Raw genomic sequence first — 23,636 nt, 5'->3', positions numbered from 1 at the left:
ATACAACAGGAATAATAAAGTCTTGAATTATGCCCTTTAGGTCACTTACTTTTGCAATTAAGATTCTCTGAACTGGTTCAGAGTCATCAAAAACCACAAAACCAAAATTTGGAAGCTTTCCGCCAACACCCTTGGTATTGATGCGAAGTTCCACAACATTCCCAAAACCTGTGAAAACAAACATATATTGCACCAAGGGTTAAATTTTTTTTTTTAATGGTAAGTTCACATTAATACTTTTATTTTTATTTTATTATTATTTTTAATCCTCACCCGAGGATATTTTTCCATTGATTTTTGGAGAGAGTGGAAGAGAGAGGGAAAGACAGAGAAAGATATTGATGTGAGAGAAACACATCAATTGGTTGCCTCCTATACATGCCCTGACCAGGGCCTGGGCCTGGGCGGGGCCTGCAACCGAGGTACAGTGGGGCCTTGACTTATGAGTGTCCTGACTGACGAGTTTTTCAAAATATGAGCCATCTCTCGGCCGATTTTTTGCTTTGAGTTGCAAGCTAAAATTTGGGTTACAAGCCAGCTTCAGATACCCCACCGCTAGTTGGCGCAGCGAACGTCACAGTGAACACCACAACATCAGCCCAGCATCATGTGTCTCACTCGTTCACTTTAAGATTTGACATATGAGTAATTTGAGTTACGAGCTCCGTCACGGAACGAATTAAACTCGTAAGTCAAGGCCCCACTGTACATGCCCTTGACCAGAATTGAACCTGGGACTCTTCGGTCCATGGGCCAATGCTCTATCCACTGAGCCAAACTAACCAGGGCACCAAGGGTTAAATATTTTAACAGAATACTTTGTGGCCTCAATTGTTCAAGATGAATAACCTTAATCTCCTTGATCCATTTCAAAATAAAAGTTGCAAGTGGCTATATCCAACAACAATTAAGGTACATATTCACTCATATAGGTCATTCATCTAAGATGCCAACAAGTAGCTGGACTATTTGTTTTGTAACCCTTCAGCATCTTTATTAGACATTTCAAAAGGAGAGTTATCTACATGATTTTAGAAAGATATTGCTATTTTCTATTTCTGATTTTTATTTGCTAAATTCATCCCACCTCCAAATTTAACACTGATTCATCCTGTTCCTTCGTCTTACCTACAGAGAACCAGGCCAGTCAACACTAAGTACCATCACTGAGAAACATCTGATATAGCCATCTACTCTCTTCTGATAAGTGGTTGGTACCTGGAGATATTCTAATTACTATGGAAAAAGCTCTGTTTTTCTCCTGTTTAATTTTAAGATAAAACAAAATAAACCACTTACTCATGAAGAACTCTTTCAGTTCATTTTCATCAATATCATGTGGCAAGTTGCCAACAAAAAGTTGATGACTGTCTGGATAGCGAATTATTCTACGGTTGTCAGATTCATTCTGTTCTATATCTCCTCTGCCTGAGAAAAGAATAGAGCAGATATAAAGTTCACAACATCTTCTAAAAATTAGTTCAAAGCAATGAATATAAAAATCACTTAATATCAATATTCCTGGTTTAGTTTAATAAGATAGTGAGTTCCTTGAACAGAGATGAAAGTGCCTATTATTAGTAGGTTAATAAGGAAATGTGATAATGAAGTGTAAAGTGAGGGTACTGACTAGATTGCACAAGTCCCTTCTAGATCTACTCATCTGATTGATTATATGAAAGGTAAATGTTAGTAGTTCAAGTTTCCCTCCTTAAACTCTTGCCATTACCCAAGGAACCAAATAGATTTCATATAGTGAGATATATTTGTACTAAACATGTGTTTAGTATTTTGAAATACACAAATTACTTAATCTTTGGTAGTATGAAATTATAGCCAAATCAGTAAATTTAATAGTACTTCATGTATATATTATGTATGTTAGGGTGTTCACATACATTTATACACATATATATATAAATTGTATTTGATCCTCCCAGTAACACAAAAAACACAGGCATATAAGGCATTGCACAAGAAAAATTTGTATAACTGAATGGCATAAGATAATCTCATAATTTAAGGGGGTATCACCTAAGATCATAAACTCAATCAGTGGCAAAGCTAGGATAAACCCTAGCTTCCATGACTTCTGGTTTAATAACACATCACTTATATTTTATTTTTGTGGAAAAAATTACACATTCTAAATTTGATGTATACTATCTCCCACCTCCTCCCAAAAGCAATCTAAACATACTTATATTATTCAAATAGAGGTGCTATATGTATTAGCTAAAAATGGAAACAAGTCAAAAATTATGGCAACTTACTTAAAACCTAAGACAATCAAAATAAGAAGAATCAGGGTGTGCTTATTTGTTTATCTGTGAAGAGATAAGAGTGCTAAGTAAGAAAGTAGGTTATTGGCAGCTCGGTTTTGAATTCTTAGAACCAGCGACAATAACCAAATACTTGGCTCAAAATTATTATTAATAACTATCTTCAAAATACATGTCTCTATGGCATGACAACTAATCCTCCCCTAGAAGTTAGTTGTTTTGTACCAGACTGAATTTTAGCAGGTTACTTAAACCTTTAAGCATTTTGAAAATGAAAGAAAAGAATTTGGGTATAAAACACTATCTGTATTGAAACAACATAGATCTTGTTTCTGTAAAAACAAAACAAAACACACACACACAGTTTTCAAGTTCAGTATTTTCCAACTTTTCAAGTACTAAATACAAAATTCTAACAGTTACAGAGGAGGGACTGACTCACCTGGTCTTGGTCCTCTAGGAGGAAAACCAGGTCGTTCTCTAGGTCGTTGTTCACGCACACGAGGTGGCTGAGACTGAACTTCTGGTTTAGCTTCAACTCTCGGCTAAAATACAAGGGAAAAAAACACATTATAAAATGCAAGGGAAAACACACATTATAAAGAAAAGAAACACAGTCCACAGAAAAAACCAACAAAAGCCAACTACCAAAAGTCACTAACAGGCGTAATGGTAATTTTAAGTTTAGAATGTTTTTAACATAGTGTCTAATTATACATGAAAAATAATTTTATAAAAATATTCTGTACCAATCTAGGACTGTAGGGTAGGCTTTGTTTTCCCACTCAAGGCCATATAACTCACAATAAGCTATTTTTTACAACCATATTTTAAAAGTTACATCCACACTGAGAAAGCATAAAAATCACAAAAATGCAAGAAGAACCAGCCACTCCATGTAAACACACACACAAAAGAGTCATCTTTATTTCAGGAAGACAAGAATATCTGGCACATACTTTCTAATTATCTAGCTTGCTGCCCTTCAAATGTAAGTGCTCGGCAATATCCTCTAAACCTCACCCTATAAATAAACCTTGAAAATCAATATTTTGATAGATCAAAATATACAACTTAGCTTATTCTAGCACCTAAAAATACTACTTTTAAGTCAAAATGCACGTAAGAAAACAAGATAGAAATATGTATATAGTATCTCAAATAGTCAAAGAAGTCTTTTAACTTTCTATTGCTTTTCCTTATGAGAAAGGTGTGCATTTATTTAAGGACTGACCCCGACAATTTTCCTTAACTGTTTCTTGAGAGATAATTGGGGGAGGGAGGTAATGGGGCATTTAAGATGCCTTCCAAAAGTTTCTGCTAACTGCTGAATTAAACACATACAATTCAACTATTTAAAAACAAAATAACATCCACATCTATCACATTTTCTTTTAATATAATGGCATGTTCAGTATTCCCCACTTCTTCAGGTTATCTACTGCCCAAATATTTGTAGTACAAGGAAGAGATAAAATATATGGACCTTCAAAGGATGCTGAAAACACTCAGCAGTATATGAAGAACATGTTGTCAAGTCGGGAAGCTAGTAATTTCAGTGCTATCTTTATGGTTGATCATCTCTAAGGACCTCAGTCCCAGCAGTGGCTCAAACTCATCATTTATATATAACAAGTATTATAATTTGCAAGGACATTTTTTTACAAGGATATATTTTGATACAAAAAGTTATGCTTCCTTCACCAATGACAATTTATTTCTGTAAATGCCTTCACCCACTATAACCACTGTAATTCCTAACAGTTTTTAACAAATTCGCCTGACTCTTCCCAAATTCTATTTTCTTCCATGTAGGTTCTCATTTCCTCCAACAAGATTGTTTCCCATGATCTAGAATTTTGCTAGTTAAAAAATTTTTTAACTCCAGATTTTTTCAGTTATTTATATGTATTTATTCCTACAAGGACCATATCTTAATTTATTTCTACACCACCCAAAGAACCAAAACAATGCTGCTAGACATCGATGTTTAGTAACTATTAATTCACTTAAAATTAAATCACATTTAGTTAGTTCTCTAACCCAAATATGTAGAAGAATGTTCTATGCCTGACCCAAGTTATAGCCCTGAGACCATTACTATCTCTAATTGGAACTGAACACTAGAAGATATTTTGACCCATAAAGTGATGCCTGAAAAAGGCAGTTACTAGAAATTTCAACTTAAGGGGGCCTAAAGTGCAACTTAACTTGAATATTAGGTTGTAAAACAGAATTAAAGAATAGATGTACTCTAACAAAATTTTGATGAAGCTAGTGTGTTTTACAAATTCATAAAAATAGCAAATGAACATTTTAATTTAAAAATATCAGAAAAAGCTAAGACTCATTCAATTCAAATGTTATCAAAGAATTTGAGGCAACCTGACTGATTCAAATCGTTTTCAAAACAGATTACCAAAATAAAACCACAAGTAGCAAAACAGAAAAGTTCTTCCATTATCCTAAGGGCTTCAAAGTAACAATTATTTAAATAATTTTCAACATCTTACAAATAAATTAATTTAGCAACCTTTTAGTATATATCTCATAATACCAATGCAAGAAAAATCAGATTAAAAATCTAACAAAATTCTTTTCAATAATTGATTAATATTTTAACTAAGCCAGCTGTGTAGTTATAATACTTTAAGCTCAAGTTTATTATTAAAACTACTTATTCTAACTAGATAAAATGGCTAACATGCCACATACTATTTTATTTGAGGGCCTTAAAATTATTTCCATGTAACAAGAAAGTGTGCTCACATGACAAACCCCACAAATGAAAGTAAAACGAAATGAGATAAAATGAAACCATCAAATCAAGTCAATAACAGCAAATAAAAACCGCAACTAATAAACACATCCTTCAATTTAACATAAGCTATTTAGATAAAATAATCAATTTCAAGACAAGATCTTTTTACCAAGAAATTAATGCCTACTAATAATACCCTAGAACTACATTTAATTATTTTATTAATTACCTATGCTAAAACTGTTAAGGAAATAAATATTACACCAAAGTAACAAAATAAAATTGAAAGGTTTATTAAATCAAGGGGAAAATCATGAATTCATTCTAAATATAGCTTAAAGAGATCAGAAATTTGTTTTAAAGTTTAAATTATAAACATTTTGTTTTAATAAGGGTATAGGTTGGGAAATACAATCTAGTCTCCTACAATTCAAAAACTAACTTCAAAAATTTTAAGATATTGTTTTTCCTAGGCAAGAGGCTAGGATATAATGAAATGCAATTTAGACATGCCTTAAATATAGTTAGTACTCTTCTTAAATGTAAATAGAGATACATTCCCCTCCAAAGGTCTAAAGAAATCTAAATAAGTTTGCGTAAGTCACACATGGACTCTGGTGCTCATGGCATCCAACTGCATGAATTCAAAGTCCAGCCCTACTATTTATATACCTGTCTCAAGTACTACTCAATTTAATTAAGTGGGAAACAGGAATAATAATAGTAACCACCCTCACAAAGTGGTTATGAGGATTAGATGAGAATGAATATAAAATGTTTTGACAATGCCTGGTATAATGAGGATAAGCTATTTTAACTAGCAGTAATTAAAAAAAAAAAATGTAGCCAACTCTCTGAAATGAAGTAGCAATCCAAAGGATTCCAAATGCAAATCTGATAAATCAAGCATTTCAAAGCATATCCAAAAGTCACTTATCAGGTCTTCAGATGGGTTAAAAAGTACAATCAATACTTGGCAAATTAATTTTAAGGGAGAATCCTGATTTGTGATCTGAGGTAACTAACTACTCAACACTTCCTGAATATCTAACTGAGGGGAAAAAAAGGTTATCATGAGGCCATGCATTGTACCTGATTATGTGTACCAACACCAGAAAGACTGACTCATATTACTAGCTTTTTGAAACCACAAAGATTCACTATTTAGAGCATATTAAGAGGTGTACACAAACAACTGTATGTTCACTAACAACTTTAAATGTAAATTTTCTAGTGGAATGAAGTTTAAGTCAAAATGTAGGTAAAAGAATTAGACATTCTTTTAAACTGTGCTTATAAATTTAAATTTAGTTAATTCTAAAGTACACCTATTTTCAATGTTTTGAAAGCTCTGAAATGTGTATGATGACCACAAACAAAAAGCAGAATACTGGAATGATTGGTTAAGGTGAACACTACAGTCATAAGTTGGTACAGGCTTCGATTAAACGGTGTGAACCACTTACAGACGAAGAACTTAGGCAGTATAATTTTTAAAGTATTTTATTTTTTTAAAACAGTGATTCTTTATAATGCCATACTACTCTGTGCCTTTCCAAATTTCTTCCTTAAAATATGTTTTAAATAAAATTTAAAACTTTTAAAAAAGGAATTATTTTGGTTATTTTATAGAAGCCTTTTAAATGACAATATAATTAATGTATGTAAAACCAACTTAATCTGCATTTCACACACCCAAACCCCAAATACCACCTATGCAGATGATGAATGGAGATTTGGCATTTAAAGTGGGTGCACTGACATTAAATACAATTTTTTTGGTATATTTAATCCATAATTTCTGATTGACTCATTTTAAAAAGTATTAAAAAGATAAGCAATTGGCAATGTAACAAGGATACAATCCAATGTGTTCACAGATTGGTTACCTGTGAGACTGGTGCTTTAACATGGGGTGGAATTCCAGAGGAAGAAACAGTACCACTAGGAGGCAGGTTTTTACTGGTCACTGAAGCCCAGGAGAAAGCCTGCAGGAAATGCAACAAACCTAGACTACTAATCATGGAAAACCACCAACATTCCTATAGGGAAACTTCCAAATATATATTTTCTTTTCACTTCTAAACTACTGTTCTATATTGGAAGACTCCTAAAAGAAAGGCACACACACACATGCCAGTCTATGTGCCAGCTTTCATAATCTCATTATGCAAGATTATTTGATGTTTTTTCTGAACTACTAAATAAATCCACAAGCAAGTTCCTATATGCCCTAAGTAGATGAGCAAGTGGCACAAAACCACTAATACATGCTAGGAAAAAAAAGAGCCTAATAGAATCAATTTCTTTCCCCTTTTAGAGAAAAATGGGGTGTGTGATGGTGTTAAGAGGGGAAGGATAGGAAAGAAGAAAGTATTAGCTGTAAACTTTAACAAACATTCACAAATTGAACAAGGAATCTCCTCTCACTACCCAAATATACTTTAACCTTCTACTTTTACAGAAAGATAAAAGATGTATAGGTAGGCTTAAATGATACATTACGGGTGTCACTCATATTTCCAAGACAGTTTAATTAGTGTAGTAAGGAAACTGTTCCCATTAAGCCAGAAATAAGAGGTATCTCTTCTTTTAATAGGCCAACTTATTTAAGTTGGGAAATTGTAAGACTGCTTGCATCTGGTGTGTAGAGGATTTATTAGTACAGAATGGAAGAGCAACTCTCAGTTTTATGCATGGACCCAAATAATTTTATGTAAGGTACTAAACATTGCAGAGACAAAGATTAATCTTCAACTTCACTCTGAGGGGTATTTTTTGAGGGGGGAAAAACAATGAGATTTTCTCAGGATTACCAAAAAACCCAGTTTCTTTCATATGCACAAAAAAGTATAGTTTACTATATGAAACAAATTAACATAATAGAACAAAGGTCATGCTTCATTAATGGTATCAAATATAAAAGTGTGATGTTATAAAGAGTTCCTTTGATCTAACCTTCGGTGGTTCTTGTGGCAGAGACACAGGTTCGGCAGGAGGAGGAGAAGTAGACTTCTCCTCTAATTCTTCCAACTTCTTCTCTTCCACTGACAACTTCAGCTCTTCAGTCTTTGTTTCAGATTCTGGCTCAGGTTCAGGTTCATGAGAGGATTCTTCCAAAGGCTCCTCTATGCCATTACTACAATAACATATTTTATTTCCTTTTCAGTATGAGTAAAATGATCAATTCAAATAAGATAAAATTCAGTACCTCTCTAATCTAATGGGCAAAAGTCCAGTAAGAACCAGAAGGCAGAAGGGAATAATGCTCTCAAGCAACATTTCTCAACTTCACTGATTTAAAACTGGATTACTAAAAATGTTTACTTTAGTATCAACGAGAAATAAACCCCCTATTTATAAAATTAAATGCTCATGCCCTAGCCAGTTTTGCTAGGTGGATAGAGCGTCAGCCTGCGGACTGAAGGGTCCCAGGTTCGATTCCGGTCAAGGGCATGTACCTTGGTTGTGGGCTCCAGGGCAAGTGTAGGAGGCAACCAATCGATGTTTCTCTCACATTGATATTTCTGTCTTTTCCTCTCTTCCACTCTCGCTAAAAATCAATAGAAAAATACCCTTAAGTGATAATTAAAAAAAAAAAAAATGATGTTGAAAAACAAACAGATAAGGAATAAAATAAGAGAACCAAGATAGCAGCATAGGTAAACACTGGAAATTGCTGCCTCCCACAACCACTTCAAAAATACAACTAAATGGATGGAACTGGAGAGCATTATGCTAAGTGAAATAAGCCAGTCAATGAAAGAAAAATACCACATTATCTCAGTCATTTATGGATAATTAAGACCATTATAAACTGATGAAAAAAAATAGATACAGAGGCAGAGCAACATCGAACAGACTGTCAACTACAGCGAGAAGGCTGGGGAGGGTTGGGGGGGTGGGTAAGAGATCAACCGAAGGACGTGTATGCATGCATACGAGCATGACCAATGGACACGAGACACTGGGGGCATGGGAGGCTAGGGGAGGGTCAAGGGGAGAAAAAAAAAGGAGACATATATAATACTCTCTGTAATACTTTAAGCAATAAAATAAAAAAAAAATTAAAAAATTAAAAAAAAAATACAACTAAAAGACAAAACAGACATCATCCAGAACCACAGGAAGGCTGGCTGAGTGGAAATTCTACAACTAGAAGGAAAGAGAAAAGCACAGAGACTCAAAGGAGGTTTGGAAGTAAAGTGCAGAGGTACGGAGGCACACGCATAAAGGGCTGGCAACTGAGGACGTGGTTTTCTTTTTTAATCGGGAGGGAGACACAAGCACCCTAATGCTCTGAACTACAGTTCCGGGCGAGTCTCTGGGGACCCAGACTCATACAGGGAGAAACTGGACTGTCTGGCAGCGGACAGAACTCAAAGGCGGCTTTCTATCAGAGGTGCCTGCAGCAATTACAGCAGAACAGTGAGAACTGGGGCCTCTTAGGGCAGGGCTGAGGATCAGCCATAGTTGTTTGCTCCGCCCTGTTGATTCCCTGAGACCTCGCCCCGCCCCACCCAAGCTGTGCACAGAGGCTTTTGCATATGAATGACCTGGCCCTCTGCAATCTAAAATTACCTAACAAACTGCAGCTGAGTCAGAGAGACCCAGAACATCCAAAAGAAGGCCCAAGGCCCCATAGCATCTTGCACTGCTTCACAGCTGGGCCTCATCTGGGCACCTCCAAACCCCAAACAAAGAAGAGGAATCTGCAGATCTCTCCATAGCTCCTGCTGGGTAGCCTCAGGCAGAACACCTCCTTAGAGATCCAAGAGCCAGTGTACCCAGTGGTCAGAGTGGGACCATCCAGATTACAACTCTTCAGATCCAAAAGGGACACACTCAGGGGGCAGACTCAGTGAGCACCAAAGCCCCACTGAAGCAAGTCCTGCCCCAGAATGGTGTCTCTAGCACAGAAGTTCTCCCACTGCAGACACAGCTGATTCTCACAGCCAATTGGCCTGGAGGTCAATTCCTCCCAGTGATACCTACAACAATCAAGGCTTAACTACAACAAGACTGTGCACACAGCCCATAAAGGGGTACACCGAGAGTCCACCTCAGGTAATTGGGGAGGCTGAGCCACTGGGCCTTATAGGACACCTACCACAGAAAGCCACTCTATTAACACAGGGAAGCAGCCAAAATGAGGAGACAAAAAAACAGGTCACAAATGACGGAAATGAAGGAAAGCAAACTACTGGATATAGAGTTCAAAACCACGGTTATAAGGTTACTCAAGAATCTTCTAGAAACCGCTGATAAATTTAGGGAGACCCTCCATAAATCTGGTGAGACCCTCGAGGATAGGAAAAAGGACCAACTAGAAATTAAGCATACACCGGCTGAAATAAAGAATAATATATAGAGATCCAACAGCAGACTAGAGGATCCCAAGAATCAAGTCAAAGATTTGAAATATGAAGAAACAAAAAACAACCAACCAGAAAAACAAAAAGAAAAAAGAATCCAAAAATATGAAGATAGCGTAAGGAGCCTCTGGGACAACTTCAAGGGTACCAACATCTGAATTATGGGGGTGCCAGAAGAAGAGAGAGAGCAAGATATTGAAAACCTATTTGAAGAAATAATGACAGAAAACTTCCCCCACCTGGTGAAAGAAATAGACTTACAAGTCCAGGAAGCGCAGAGAACCCCAAACAAAAGGAATCCAAAGAGGACCACACCAAGACACATCATAATTAAAATGCCAAGAGCAAAAGACAAAGACTCTTAAAAGCAGCAAGAGAAAGAAACTCAGTTACCTACAAGGGAGTACCCATATGACTGTCAGCTGATTTCTCAACAGAAACTATGCAGGCCAGAAGGGAGTGGCAAGAAATATTCAAAGTGATGAATAGCAAGAACCTACAACCAAGATTACTTTATCCAGCAAAGCTATCATTCAGAATTGAAGTTCAGATAAAAAGCTTCACAGATAAGAAAAAGATAAGGAGTTCATCACCACTGAACCAGTATTATATGAAATGCTAAAAGGTATCCTTTAAGAAGAGAAAGAAGAAAAGGGTAAAGATAAAAATTATGAACAACGAATACATATCTATCAACAAATGAATCTAAAAATCAAGTGAATAAATAATCTGATGAACAGAATAAACTGGTGAATATAACAGAATCAGGGGCTTAGAAAGGGAGTGGACAGACAATTCTCAGGGGGAAAGGGGTGTGGGGGGTGCGGGAAGAGACTGGACAAAAATCGTTCACCTATGGATGAGGACAGTGGGGGGGGGGAGGGTAAGGACAGAGGGTGGGGTGGGAACCAGGTGGAGGGGAGCTATGGGGGGGGGGGGGGAAAGAGGAACAACTGTAATAATCTGAACAATAAAGATTTAATTTAAAAAAAATAAAGAATAAAATAATCTAAAAAAAATAAAATAAATAAAATGCTCACTCTGTATTGTCCTAAGTGATCTGCATTATCAGTAAGTGATCATGGTTTTGGTCTAAACCATGTTCAATTTTGTAATTAATTGAAACAATTATTTCCAAATTTCTCGCAAAGTACTCAAATACTGTCCTAATAGGTACCTTTATCAAAAACTTACAACAATTCTAGGAGCAAAAACCACCTGACATTATAATAGAGAACAAATTTAACTTTGCAAGCACTATTCTTACGTCACAGGGTGAGCTTCATAGTATCCACTGTTAGCATTTTCTTGTACAGGTTCTGGAGTTGGTTGCCTTTCTTCTTGTTCCTCTTCTACTTCATCTTCCGATTCTGACAACACATAATATACCAAATCTTTTTTTTAAGAGGTTCAACACACAATGTGATATACATATTTTTAATGATTAAGGCAGTGATATGATAGTAAACAGCAAAAAATTGTCATATTTCTTACAAAAGCACTAATTTGTGATATTCCCTAGTCTCTAAAAAAAAATGAAGAGCAAGCAAGATAAAGTTTGGTATTTAATTGTATTTTCCTTAAAAATCCTTTAGTGCCCTAACTGGTTTGGCTCAGTGGATAGAGTGTCGGCCTGCGGAGTAAAAGGTCCCAGTCTTGATTCCAGTCAAGGGCATGTACCTTGGTTGCCGGCACATACCCAGTAGAAGGTGTGCAGGAGGCAGCTTATTGATGTTTCTCTCTCATTGATGTTTCTAACTCTCTATCCCTCTCCCTTCCTCTCTGTAAAAAATCAATAAACTATATTTAAAAAAAGAGTCCATTAGTAAGGAAAAGAAAAGAAATAAATTATAAAGCCATAACTCAGTTTCCTCTGTCGCATCTATTCAATAGAGCAAATAATAACTTAAAAAATGATGTATATCAATGGAAGATCAATTAAATAATTATGGTATATCCAAAAAAATTACCAGTCAACAAAAATATTAAGTGAAAAATTAAAAGCAAGTATTATTTTAAAAATATTTGTATTGATTTCACTGAGGAAGGGAGATGGAGAGAGAGATAGAAACATCAATGATGAGAGAGAATCATTGATCAGCTGCCTCCTGCACACCCTATACTGGGGATTGAGCCCGCAACCTGGGCATATTCTTGGACCGGGAATTGAACCGTGACCTCCTGGTTCATAGGTCAATGCTCAACAATGAACCACACTAGCCAGGCCTAAAAGCAAGCTTTAGGCCAAGTATAGGATTCAACAAAATTCTGTAATTTGCACCAAACTCTTAGTTATCTATAAAGGATGAGATTGAGAATTTTTTTCACTCTCTTTGACTTTTTTATAATTTCATATAATGAACACCTATACTGTTTACAACAAATACCAAAAAGTGAAAGGGGTTTTGAACTCAGTTATACAAAAGCTTCTGTAAGTTTCATACTTTTCCTTAAAGAGTGATGAAAGAACCTTTCTACCTTGAAAGTAACCTCACCTTCATCAAGTTCTGGTTCAGAATCACCAAATACCTCATCCTCATAACGAAACATATCATTGTGAACGTAAAATTTATTTGGAACAGATCCCTGTAAAAAAAAATCCAAATATGCCATAAGTACCCATTAAGGTGGCACAACACAAAAAGAACAAATTACACGGCACATTCAATTTTAATACTATAGAAATAACGTAGACTAAATATAATTTCCCAAAGTTGAACATGCTATATGATGTTAATAAACTAAAGAAGATCAATCAAAGAATATTGGAACTCAAGAAATGTCTACTCAATGTAAGAGAATCTGAACAATTAACAAATGAAACTTTCCCATTCCGTTTAATATGTAACCTATTAAACATAATTTTTTTATTAGTTCTGTAATTTTAATCATCTATTTACCCATTAGTATCTGTCTTTTACCTCTAGTCAAAGAGTGCAAACACACAGTACAAAAAGCTCAAGTAAATTATATCAACATGTTCACTACAAATTTCTCAAAAAAGTTACATGTATATGTATGCAAACTGGTAAGAAGAAACTCTTTGGACACATCAAGCAATAAGAGCCAAGCAAAATCATGTAAATGAAAACTTACCTCAGGAGCCAGAACAAAGGTTTGCATAAACTTCCTCTCTGGTTGTCCACTGTTAGACAGCAAACCCATGACCTGGACAACTACTCCATCACTCAAGGTTGCATGAGCATCCACATGACGAATTTTAGTATGACATTCACTGAAGTTCAGAGATAATACTTTGTGGTGTATATCCTTTATTAGGAGAAGGGGAAAAATACAAACTTTTGTGATACTGCATTACCTATACAATACTACAACAAAACTTCACTGATTTCTTCCTTACAATTTGTAGATTATTTACTTAATCCTTCTGCCTCACTTGAATCCATTTCATCATACTATGTGTTACTGCCAGACTGGTCTTCCTAAGTCACCATTTTCAACATGTCAACTCTTGACACAAGAAATCACAATAGCGTCTCTTATTATGCAGAAATATGGGCTTTATAAAGCTTCCTGCCATATTCTGTATTGGGCATTTAGTTACTCACACAAAATGTGTTGACTACTCCTTGACCGCATAGTTAATTTTACTTTACTGCATGCTTGCTAAGGCCATTTCTTCTACTTTCAATTTCCTCGTTTGGCAAGGCCAAATCCTGTAATTCAGAGTCTAGCTGAAATCCCACATCCTATTCTCTACAAAATCATTAAGGAGCATACATACTTCTGTACATCCCTATTTAAAGTAACATTCAGCCCACATTTGTATAAACTTAATATTGTCTCAACTGTTTTATGTATAAATTACATCAAGGATAGAAAATATCCCATCTTCTCCTTTGTATCCACCCCAATGTAATAATGTGCTTCATTCAAAATGGATGTTTTTAAGAACTCAAAGCACAATCCACAATTATTGTAACATAAATTCTAGTTACAACTAATGATCACATTCAAGAAATTAATGGCAATGGGAGAGGGGGAGAATGGGCACACGAAGGCTATTTTTCAAATCTCTATCAACACACAAGAAAAATATAAAATGTATATGAAATTGATAGTTACATTTTGGCCATAAACAGCCTCCTGGGGCTTTCCACTGGCATCTACTCCACCATGAACATAGGAAGAATTTCTGCCATAAAACCTGTAAAACCATTCATTGATAATGATTAATATTCAATTATCAAGAGAAGTCTAAGAAGCAACAGAGTTCTGGTATCAAAGAGACCTAATTTCCAGGTCCAGCTCTCTCATTCATTAGTTGTGTAATTTTAAGTATATTTAGGGTTTTTAAGTTCACTTTCCGTGGTTATAAATCAGAACAATGACTACCCCATAGGGTTTTTGTAAGGATTAAATGAATAATGACATAAAATTATTAGCGTATCTAGCACACTAATATACCATGCACCCAGATCATTAGCTATTCTCATCTAATTCCTGTTACATCTATTTTTAGTTAAGTGGAAAAATGAAATATTCATAAAAACATTCTACATACTGATGCTGCAGTAGTTGACCCATTTCTTTTCCTTTAGATAAAAAAACTCAGTTATCTAGATTTGTTTGGGAATCAAATGCTGTTTAACATTCTACTTTTTGAGTTCCAAATGATTACTAACCCTTGAAAGGTTTAGATTAAATCAGTTTAGATTTAAAATAACAAATAATTCAGAGACTACATAAAAAAATCTACATTATTTCAACACCCAATTTTTTATTAATATTTTTATACTGCTTTTAAGTACACGATGCTTCTCTGGCATTACCTAAAGCAATTAGAATCAATATCTTTAAAAATTAGGGTTATCAAACGTGCAAGGTTGATTTTTTCATAAAGAGAATTCAAGTTTAATCATAAAACATGTTTAAGACTTCCTCTATGCCAAGTAATGTTCTCAGTGCATTACATATACTGATTCATTTAACCCTAACAACAAACTCATAAAATAAGTGCTATTATCTAAATGAGCAAACTGAGATTTAGAAGAAGTTAAATTAACTTACCTAAGATCACACACCTTTCAAGTGGGGCAGCTAAGACATAAACTCAGTCTGTCTCATTCCAGCGTCCATACTTTTAACTGCTACCCATATTTTAAAGTTTATACTATTTCCTCCCATTTTGTAAAACTGGCAAGCACATCAACTGCTATTATTTCACTGGAGGACAACTTGGCTCTAAATGTGCCTAAGAAAAACCTTTAACATTTTGACTTCTAGGAACTTATTCTAAAGGCGCACAAAAATGTATGTGTGAGGATATTCGTTACAGTATTAACCAGTACAAAATTACAAACTAAATTTTCATTACTAGGGAAACTGGTTACATAAGTATAAAACAGTAGTGCTGCTATTTGAAATGATGGTGGAAAGTCTGTTTTACATTTTACTTTTTCATCATTATAAAAAAAGTTCCTTGCTTTTTTAAAAAAAGCTAAAAACATTAATACCTACATTGTAAAAAGATTAAATTTCAAATCATGAATGACCCTATTAATTCTATTCTCCTTCCACAAACACTGTCAACAAGAAAGCTTTTATTTTTATAATTAGGTAAATGTATAAGTATTCATTTTAGGTTGGGGGGGTGTTGCTATATAAAAATGTCTCCTGTAACAACACAGAATAATATACATGTTTAACAGTGCAGGGCATATTGCAAAATCTAACTTTAGAATAACCAGCATCCTTATAAGAGAACCTATAAATAATATATATATTTATCCTTAGCTCACTTGGCTAGAGTATTCCACAACAAACACTTGCAAAGCCTAATACTTACAAAAGTCTCACTTATCTTCCATCTGCTAAAATATATCAGAAAGAACATAAATCAATTTCATTTCAATCTCTGGAAAAAAATAAGCTTACAAATTCCAACTCTTACCAAAATAGGAAACAAGGCTCCTGTTGCTGTTTTACCAAGAAATACTATTTTGCAGATTAATCAAGAAATGTTCACAAGTATAATCACTTAATGGATTCATTTCCTAATGTTGCTATAGAAAACTTTAAGGAGATGACTTAAGCCCATGATTTCAAATTGAAGACTGGAACTCATTAGTTGTTAAGCCAAAGATGGTTGTTTTTTTAAATGAAACATAGAGTACCAGAGATTGTAATTTTGTGCACATGCATAAGCATGTGATGTGTTATATTGTGTAAAATGGTTTTCTTACTGTGGATTTCATTTTTTTAAAAAATGGTTTTAGCCACCAGATGGTTAAAATATTAGATAAGGTTTACAAAAGATACTGTCAAGACAGGACGTGACAGGAAGACAATATGTCAAGTCATATTCAAGAAAATAAAACTAAATAAAAAATACTAAAATATACCATTTAAAATTTACCTGTGTAAATATTCTGGAGCTTTATTCAGCAAAGTATAATACTGCCTCACAAATTCCCGCCCTACAAGCAGCGGACTGGGCTTCTCCATAACCATTTCTTTGCTGCACAATGTCAAAATCTAAGGGAGCAAACACAAGAAAATTAAGTATTGGAAAGTCATCTTTGTAAACTTCCATGAAATAAATTTTCTGAGCCACACAAGTAGTAATTAAGAAAATTAATACCACTTATTAAAAAGTAGTTTAAAATGGCAAAAGAATTCCGAAAAACCACTGGTAACCTCCAACATCTGCATCTCCTGCCCTTATCCCTTAAAAGGGGGAAGTAGCACAGTTATTTCCAAAACTGTAAAATCAAGTAACCAAGAACAAGACAGTCCAGTGCTGCCTCAGATTATAAGAAAAAGTAGTAAGAACAAGTAACCAAGATCTTCCATTCATAGCACCTTTTTTCCTTTGGGGACCATTATCTCCTATGTTCATGAATTCATTTTTAAAAACTAGTTAGAGGGTACAGGGCAGGACTGGGAGATTACACTTATGGAAAAAGGACTAACTTGTCTCTTCTTCATATTTTCACAATAATGATTACCACTAAAAATCAACAATAATCTTGGTGCTCAAAAGAAAATTTTTTTAATTAATTGGTGTAAGTACTTCCCATCTTTCTTTCCATTAAGTATCTAACTAAGCCATGTACTGTACTGTTTATAGTAAATTAAATACACTGGGGAACAAGACAAGACTCTAGCCCTCAAGGAGTGTATAGTCTGTCAAGGAATATTAAACAAGCAAACAAAGAAGAGAATGTGTTAGGTGCTATGCTAAAAATTACTTTTAAGCTGAAATCTCAAAGATAAGGTCAAGAAACACAAATACAGCCCTAGCCGGTTTGGCTCAGTGGATAGAGCGTCGGCCTGTAGACCAAAGGGTCCTGGGTTCCATTCTGGTCAAGGGCACATACCTTGGTTCAGGCTCCTCACCGGCCCAGAGCCCCAACCAGGGCCTGGGCCTGTGCATGAGGCAACCAATCTATGTGCTCTCTGTCTTTCCCTCATTCTTCTACTCTCCCTAAAATAAAAAATCAATGGAAAAATATCCTCGGATGAAGATTAACAAACAAAATACAAACAAAAAACAGTAAGAAAGAAAATCAGAAACATAACCTTTCATCATTTAAAGTAAATGTTTAATGTTTACATCGCAGAACAGTCAAAATTATAACAAGCCAGCCTGCATGGCTCAGCGGTTGAGTGTCGACCTGTGAACCGGGAGGTCATAGTTCAATTACCAGTCAAGGCACATGCCTGGGTTGTGGGCTTGATTGCCAATGCGATTGGTGTGGGGCATGCAGGAGGCAGCCAATGGATGATATTCCTGTCTCATTGATATTTCTCTCTCCCTCTCCCTTCCTCTCTTTCTAAAAATCAATAAAAAATATTAAAAAAAAACCAGTTTTGTTCAAATGGTAAAGACAGAAATAATATTAAGGATTGTTTCTGGGTTGGGGAACTTCATTGTTCCCTTTGCTCCTCCGTATTTCCAAATTTTCTACAGCGGCAATTCCTCATTTATCCCAACTATCTCATCACATTTATAAGGTACATATTCACTTATCATTTTTCTCACATACAACCAAAGTAAAAAAAGGTACATATAGATAGACTACACCTATCAATATCAAAGGAAGGGTCAAAATACACTAAAAAGTTATTGTAACAAGGTTCAAGAGGAACTTCAAATTACCTACCACCTAGAAAGTCACTGAAATATCATGATCATGTTATCATCCATTTAGATCAGAGCTACGCAAAGGGAATAGGAAATGAAGGTAACTTTTGATTACTAGAGGCCCGGTGCACAAAAATTTGTGCACTCGGGGGTAGGGGGTCCCTCAGCACGGCCTGTGCCCTCTCACAGTCTGGGACCCTCGGGGGTGACCGCTTGCTGGCTTAGGCCTGTTCCCTGGGGGATTGGACCTAAGATGGCAATCAGACATCCATCTGGCAGCCCGGCAGCCCTCGGGGGATGTCCATTTGCCAGCGGGGAGCAGACCTAAGCTGCAGTCAGACATCCTTAGCACTGCTGAGGCAGGAGAGGCTCCCACCACCACTGCTGTACTGGCAGCCATCAGCCTGGCTTGTGGCTGAGCAGAGCTCCCCTTGTGAGAGCGCACTGACCACCAGAGGGCAGCTCCAGCATTGAGAGTCTGCCCCCTTGTGGTCAGTGTGTGTCACAGTGACCATTCCCAGTCTTTCTGCTGTTAAGGTCAGTTTGCATATTACCCTTTTACTATATAGGATAGAGGCCTGGTGCACGGGTGGGGGCCGGCCGGTTTGCCCTGAAGGGTGTCCCGGATCAGGGTGGGGATCCCGCTTGGGTGCCTGGCCAGCCTGGACGAGGGGATGATGGCTGTTTGCAGCTGGTCACACCCCCTTCAGGGTGGGGGTCCCCACTGGGGTGGCCTGGCCAGTCTGGGTGAGGGGCTGAGGGCCATTTTCAGGCTGGCGGGCGACTGAAGCTCCCAGTCTCTTTTTTTTCCCTTTTTTTTAATTCTGGGATTTATTTACCTTCTATAGCTGTCACTGGAGCTGAGAGCCGGCTCCAGCTCTGAGGCCATGGCTGGCTGAAAGCAAGATCTGGGTTTGTTTAGCTTCTATAATTGACACTCTGTTGCCATCACTGGTGCTCTAAGCTCTGAGGCTGTGGTGGCTGAAAGCAGGTATCTGGGGTTTGTTTAACTTCTATAATTGAAACATTGTTGCTTCCGGAGCTCAGAGCTGGGCCGCGGCAGGTGGGGAACCTTGGCTTCCTCCATCACTGGAGCAAGCAAGCTTCCTGCTCGCTTCAGCTGTGTGGCTGCTGGCCGCCATCTTTGTTGGCAGTTAATTTGCATATCCTGCTGATTAGCCAACGGGAAGCGTAGCGGAGGTATGGTCAATTACTATGTCTGTCTATTATTAGATAGGATTATTCAATAAACTAGAGGCCTGTCCTCTCACAATCTGGGATGCTGAATGCAGCAGTGACCATACCAACTGGGGGCAGCTACTGTGTTGAGTATCTGCCCCCTGGTGGTCAGTGCGCATCATAGCTACCAGTCATTCCGCCATCTGGTCGATTTGCATATTAGGGTTTCATTATATAGGATTATTCAAAGGAGCTAATTTTAAATGGTAAATGAGAAAAGGCAATGCTAATCTGGTAAAAGCCTAACAAATGGCTATATAATATGTGGCTATGCAGAGCCTCTTTCTTAAGGCGCAGGAGGCTCCTCCACAGGGATGATAAAATGAAATAAAGTTGTCATTCAGAGGATGGGTTTTAAGTTAATTATACTAACAAATATAACTTAAAGATCAGTTACTTCTTTACCATAAGTCTGATTTAAAGTGAATCAGAATTTAGAGGGTTAAAATATAATTGACTGACGGAAATCAAGCAGAAAATAAAGGTATTGGGGATGGCACAACCTTACTGATTAATCTATTTTTTAATGATAGACTAATTTATGTGTTCTACACAAGCAACTGCCATCTCTTCCATCTTTCCCCCTACTTCCCCCAGAGTAGGAAAATTAACAGTTCAATAAATAAGGAATGCATCAAAGAAGCATTAGAGATAAATTATAGATGAACCACCAAACAAGGTAGTTTGAGACGTGGAAAAAACTGACTAATATAAAATTTGTGTTTATTATTCATGCAAGGCAGTGCATATAAGAAAGCCAAGAGAAAGAAAGAACCAAATTACCTATTCAGAATAAAAAGTCATGTATTTTTTTAAATCTCAATTTCCTAATTTACAAATTGAGACATGATCTCTGGTCAAGCCTACAAGACTATGCAGGTCAATAAAGATAACCAAGACAGTACAAAAAAGATCTTCAGAAGTTTGTTAGCCTCTAGCACCCAAATACCAACATTTATATCCAGCTTCCTTCATTATCTATTAAGCCTTAGCTATGTCCAAGACCATTCTACTGACCAACTCTGTCCCATCACACTTAAAATCCATGTGTACATTCATCAATAGCCTTTTATTCATTCCTATTTCTTAAAATGTCTCCTTCTCCATTTCCCTAGACTAATTCCTGAAGCACATACCCAGGGAAAATGCTCTCTATATCAACTGTTACCATTTTTTCTAAATCTCTTCATACTCATAAGCCATTGAGAAAAGCAGAGGGAAAAAGTAAAACATACACACAAATAAGATAGAAAAGAAAATCATATTGGACTTTCTATTGGTATCTACAATATGCTCAGATTTCCTCAATTTCAAAACTAATATTTAAAAAACCTGTTATCAACCAAAGTTATTAGCCTCTATTCTTCCCATGACTAAAACTTCAGCTTTTAGTTAAGCACTTAGGTTTTTGTTTACTTTTTAAAGTCAGTGAATTAGTAGCATATAATGGAACTGTCCGCAAAGCAAACAACCTAAGGCTAGTATGAATATAAAGTAAAAAATGAGCTGACATTTCTGTTCTACTCTGTACAAGTTCAATACTGGTTGAACAGTAAATAGAAATTACAGAAAGTTAGATTTAGGTTCAAGCCTATCATATATATCTAAAAAGAGGTAATATGCAAATTGTCCAGGACACCATAACGTCACGACCGCTCAGGAGGAGGCTGCGTGCGCAGGTGGGTGGGAGGGACTGCGTGCAAGGTAAGAAAAGCCATGATGCCGCAGCGGCCCAGGCCAAGCGGAGACGGGGGGCCTGCCAGCCACCGCGTGCCAGCAGTCCCGCCTCTGCGCGTGAGCTGCAGAGGAAACACCTTTTCTGATTGCTCATTGGTTAAGCTCCCAGTACACCACTCGTAGTGTTCTTGGTAACTTGGGTAATAAGAATTCAAGAAGGTGATCTAGGGTTTTTCCACCACACTCCTGGAGGAAAAAACAACCAGTCGACCAGTCACTATGATGCATACTGACCACCAGGCGCAGACAACACAGGAGCTGGTCCCTGGTGGTCAGTGCGCTCCCACAGTGGGAGTGCCACTCAGAGGATGGGTCCACAGCTGCTCGGCTGACTGAGATGAGCAGCGCCCCCACAGTGGGCTGATCCCCACAGGCCCGAATCCGGTGCACCGGGCCTCTAGTCCTATGTAATAAAAGCCTAATATTCTAAATGTCCGACCACTCAACCAGTCACTATGATGCACACTGACCACCAGGGGGCAGATGCTCCAACCAATAGGTTAGCTTGCTGCTGGGTCTGGCGGATCCAGACTGGGTGAGATGGGCCAAACATGCCCTGGAACCCTCCCGTGATCCCTCCCTGACCAACTGGCCCCGATCGGCGCCAATTGGGACTGGGCGAGATGGGCTGGACATGCCCTGGATGAATTCATGCACCAGGACTCTAGTATAAATATAATGAAAGAATAACCTGAAAGAGCTCTTTCATGAATAGCCAGTCACTGCAGGTATTTATTGCAGAGACTAACTGAATAATTCAGCAGAAATATTGTCAAACGAGTCATGTGTCTAACAAAGATTAGGTAACTCCAATGCCAGCATTCTAGAAGTCTATTTACAAGAACACCTTTGACTCCTATTTCAATACTCATTCCATACCTTTCTAATGATTGAAACCTTATGCATTCACATTTGGGTCCAGCTAAAATATTGTTCCCTGAAAAGCTTATCTGACTGCCCCAATAGGATATAATTATCTTACCTCTGAATTCTCAATTTTGGGTCTTTATCATGACACTTCATTAGTCATATCCTGCCCTAAATTACTAAATGTGTATCTGTCTTAGTCTTCCTCTTCTCTACTCCCCTCTCACGTATTATATTCTGAGCTTTCCCTTGAATGGCATTCCTCGAAAGTCACAATTGTACTAAAAAATCCAATGACCTCTCCTCACTCCTCTATATGTCTGCATTATCACTGTTGACCACCTCCTTCTAATGCTTCTAGATTTCTACGATGAGGCCAATAACCTACAACTCAACACCTATAATAATGACTAACATAAAAATCTAAAAGTACTAACTGTTTACAAGATAGGGAGAGTTGGTAGGAATGAAAAAATGTTAATCCCTTCAGAAAACAGTAAGGCAGCTTCTTATAAAACTAAAAACATACACATCTCCCATATTATTCAGCAATCCCACTCCTAGGTACTTATCCAAGAAAAATGAGGCGTATGTCAAAAAACATGTATGCTGTTTATGACAGCTTTATTAATAAACATTCAAAAGCTAGAAACAACAAAATGACCATTAGCCAGGAGAATAAGTAAATTGTGGTGTAAGTCCATGCAACTGAATACTGCTCAGCAATAAAAAGAACTGACTTATGCAACAACATGGATGAGTTTCAAAAACATTATTCCAAGCTAAAGAAGTGAATCCTATATAATTCTATTGATAGGACATTCTGTAAAATCTAACAATTATAGGATTACATCAGTTCAGGGGCTGGAGGCAAACGGGAAACAACTATAAAAGAACATGAGGGAACTTCAGGTGATGGAAATAGCTTGTACCTTGATTGAAGTGGTGGTCTCATGACTGTGTATGTCTGTCCAAAGTCATACAACTGCACATGAAAAGAGTGGTTTTTACTCTTTGTAAATTATTCCTCAATTAAAATTTAGCAATGCAATTATGCTTCATTATGTCAATCATTTCACAACCATTTATGGAGAATCTACCACAACCAAGCATTTATAAGAGAAACATGGTACCCTGAAATCAATACTATTCAACAGTTCAAAAAAGGCAATTTATTCTAAGTTACCATCTTTCACCTACTAGGATTAACAAAAATTAATATCCAGTACTGTTAAGAATATGGGAAAAAGGCTCTTTCACAAACA

At 36.7% G+C, this 23,636-nt stretch overlaps 1 protein-coding gene across 8 annotated transcripts in view; it reads right to left on the bottom strand.

Moving 5' to 3' along the window:
* G3BP2 (G3BP stress granule assembly factor 2) overlaps positions 1-23,636 on the bottom strand; it is a 95,660-nt gene that overhangs the window by 21,347 nt on the left and 50,677 nt on the right. For 5 of the 8 annotated variants that reach the window (XM_081088900.1, XM_081088898.1, XM_081088897.1 and 2 more), the window contains exons 2-11: positions 16,798-16,916; positions 14,505-14,586; positions 13,515-13,688; positions 12,914-13,004; positions 11,686-11,788; positions 8,002-8,182; positions 6,933-7,031; positions 2,725-2,827; positions 1,300-1,428; positions 50-168 (exon numbers count right to left, since the gene is read on the bottom strand). In XM_081088900.1, coding sequence (XP_080945026.1) covers positions 50-168; positions 1,300-1,428; positions 2,725-2,827; positions 6,933-7,031; positions 8,002-8,182; positions 11,686-11,788; positions 12,914-13,004; positions 13,515-13,688; positions 14,505-14,586; positions 16,798-16,892 — 1,176 coding nt within the window. In that variant the 5' untranslated portion in view covers positions 16,893-16,916. The remainder of the gene's footprint in view (positions 1-49; positions 169-1,299; positions 1,429-2,724; positions 2,828-6,932; positions 7,032-8,001; positions 8,183-11,685; positions 11,789-12,913; positions 13,005-13,514; positions 13,689-14,504; positions 14,587-16,797; positions 16,917-23,636) is intronic. The other 3 variants (XM_081088903.1, XM_081088902.1, XM_081088904.1) reach the window with 1 other exon arrangement.

This window comes from Myotis nattereri (assembly GCF_964212035.1).
Source record: "Myotis nattereri genome assembly, chromosome: 1".
NCBI lineage: Eukaryota > Metazoa > Chordata > Mammalia > Chiroptera > Vespertilionidae > Myotis > Myotis nattereri.
The sequence above is the reverse complement of the archived record's forward strand: the minus strand, read 5'-3'. Positions and strand labels throughout refer to the sequence as shown.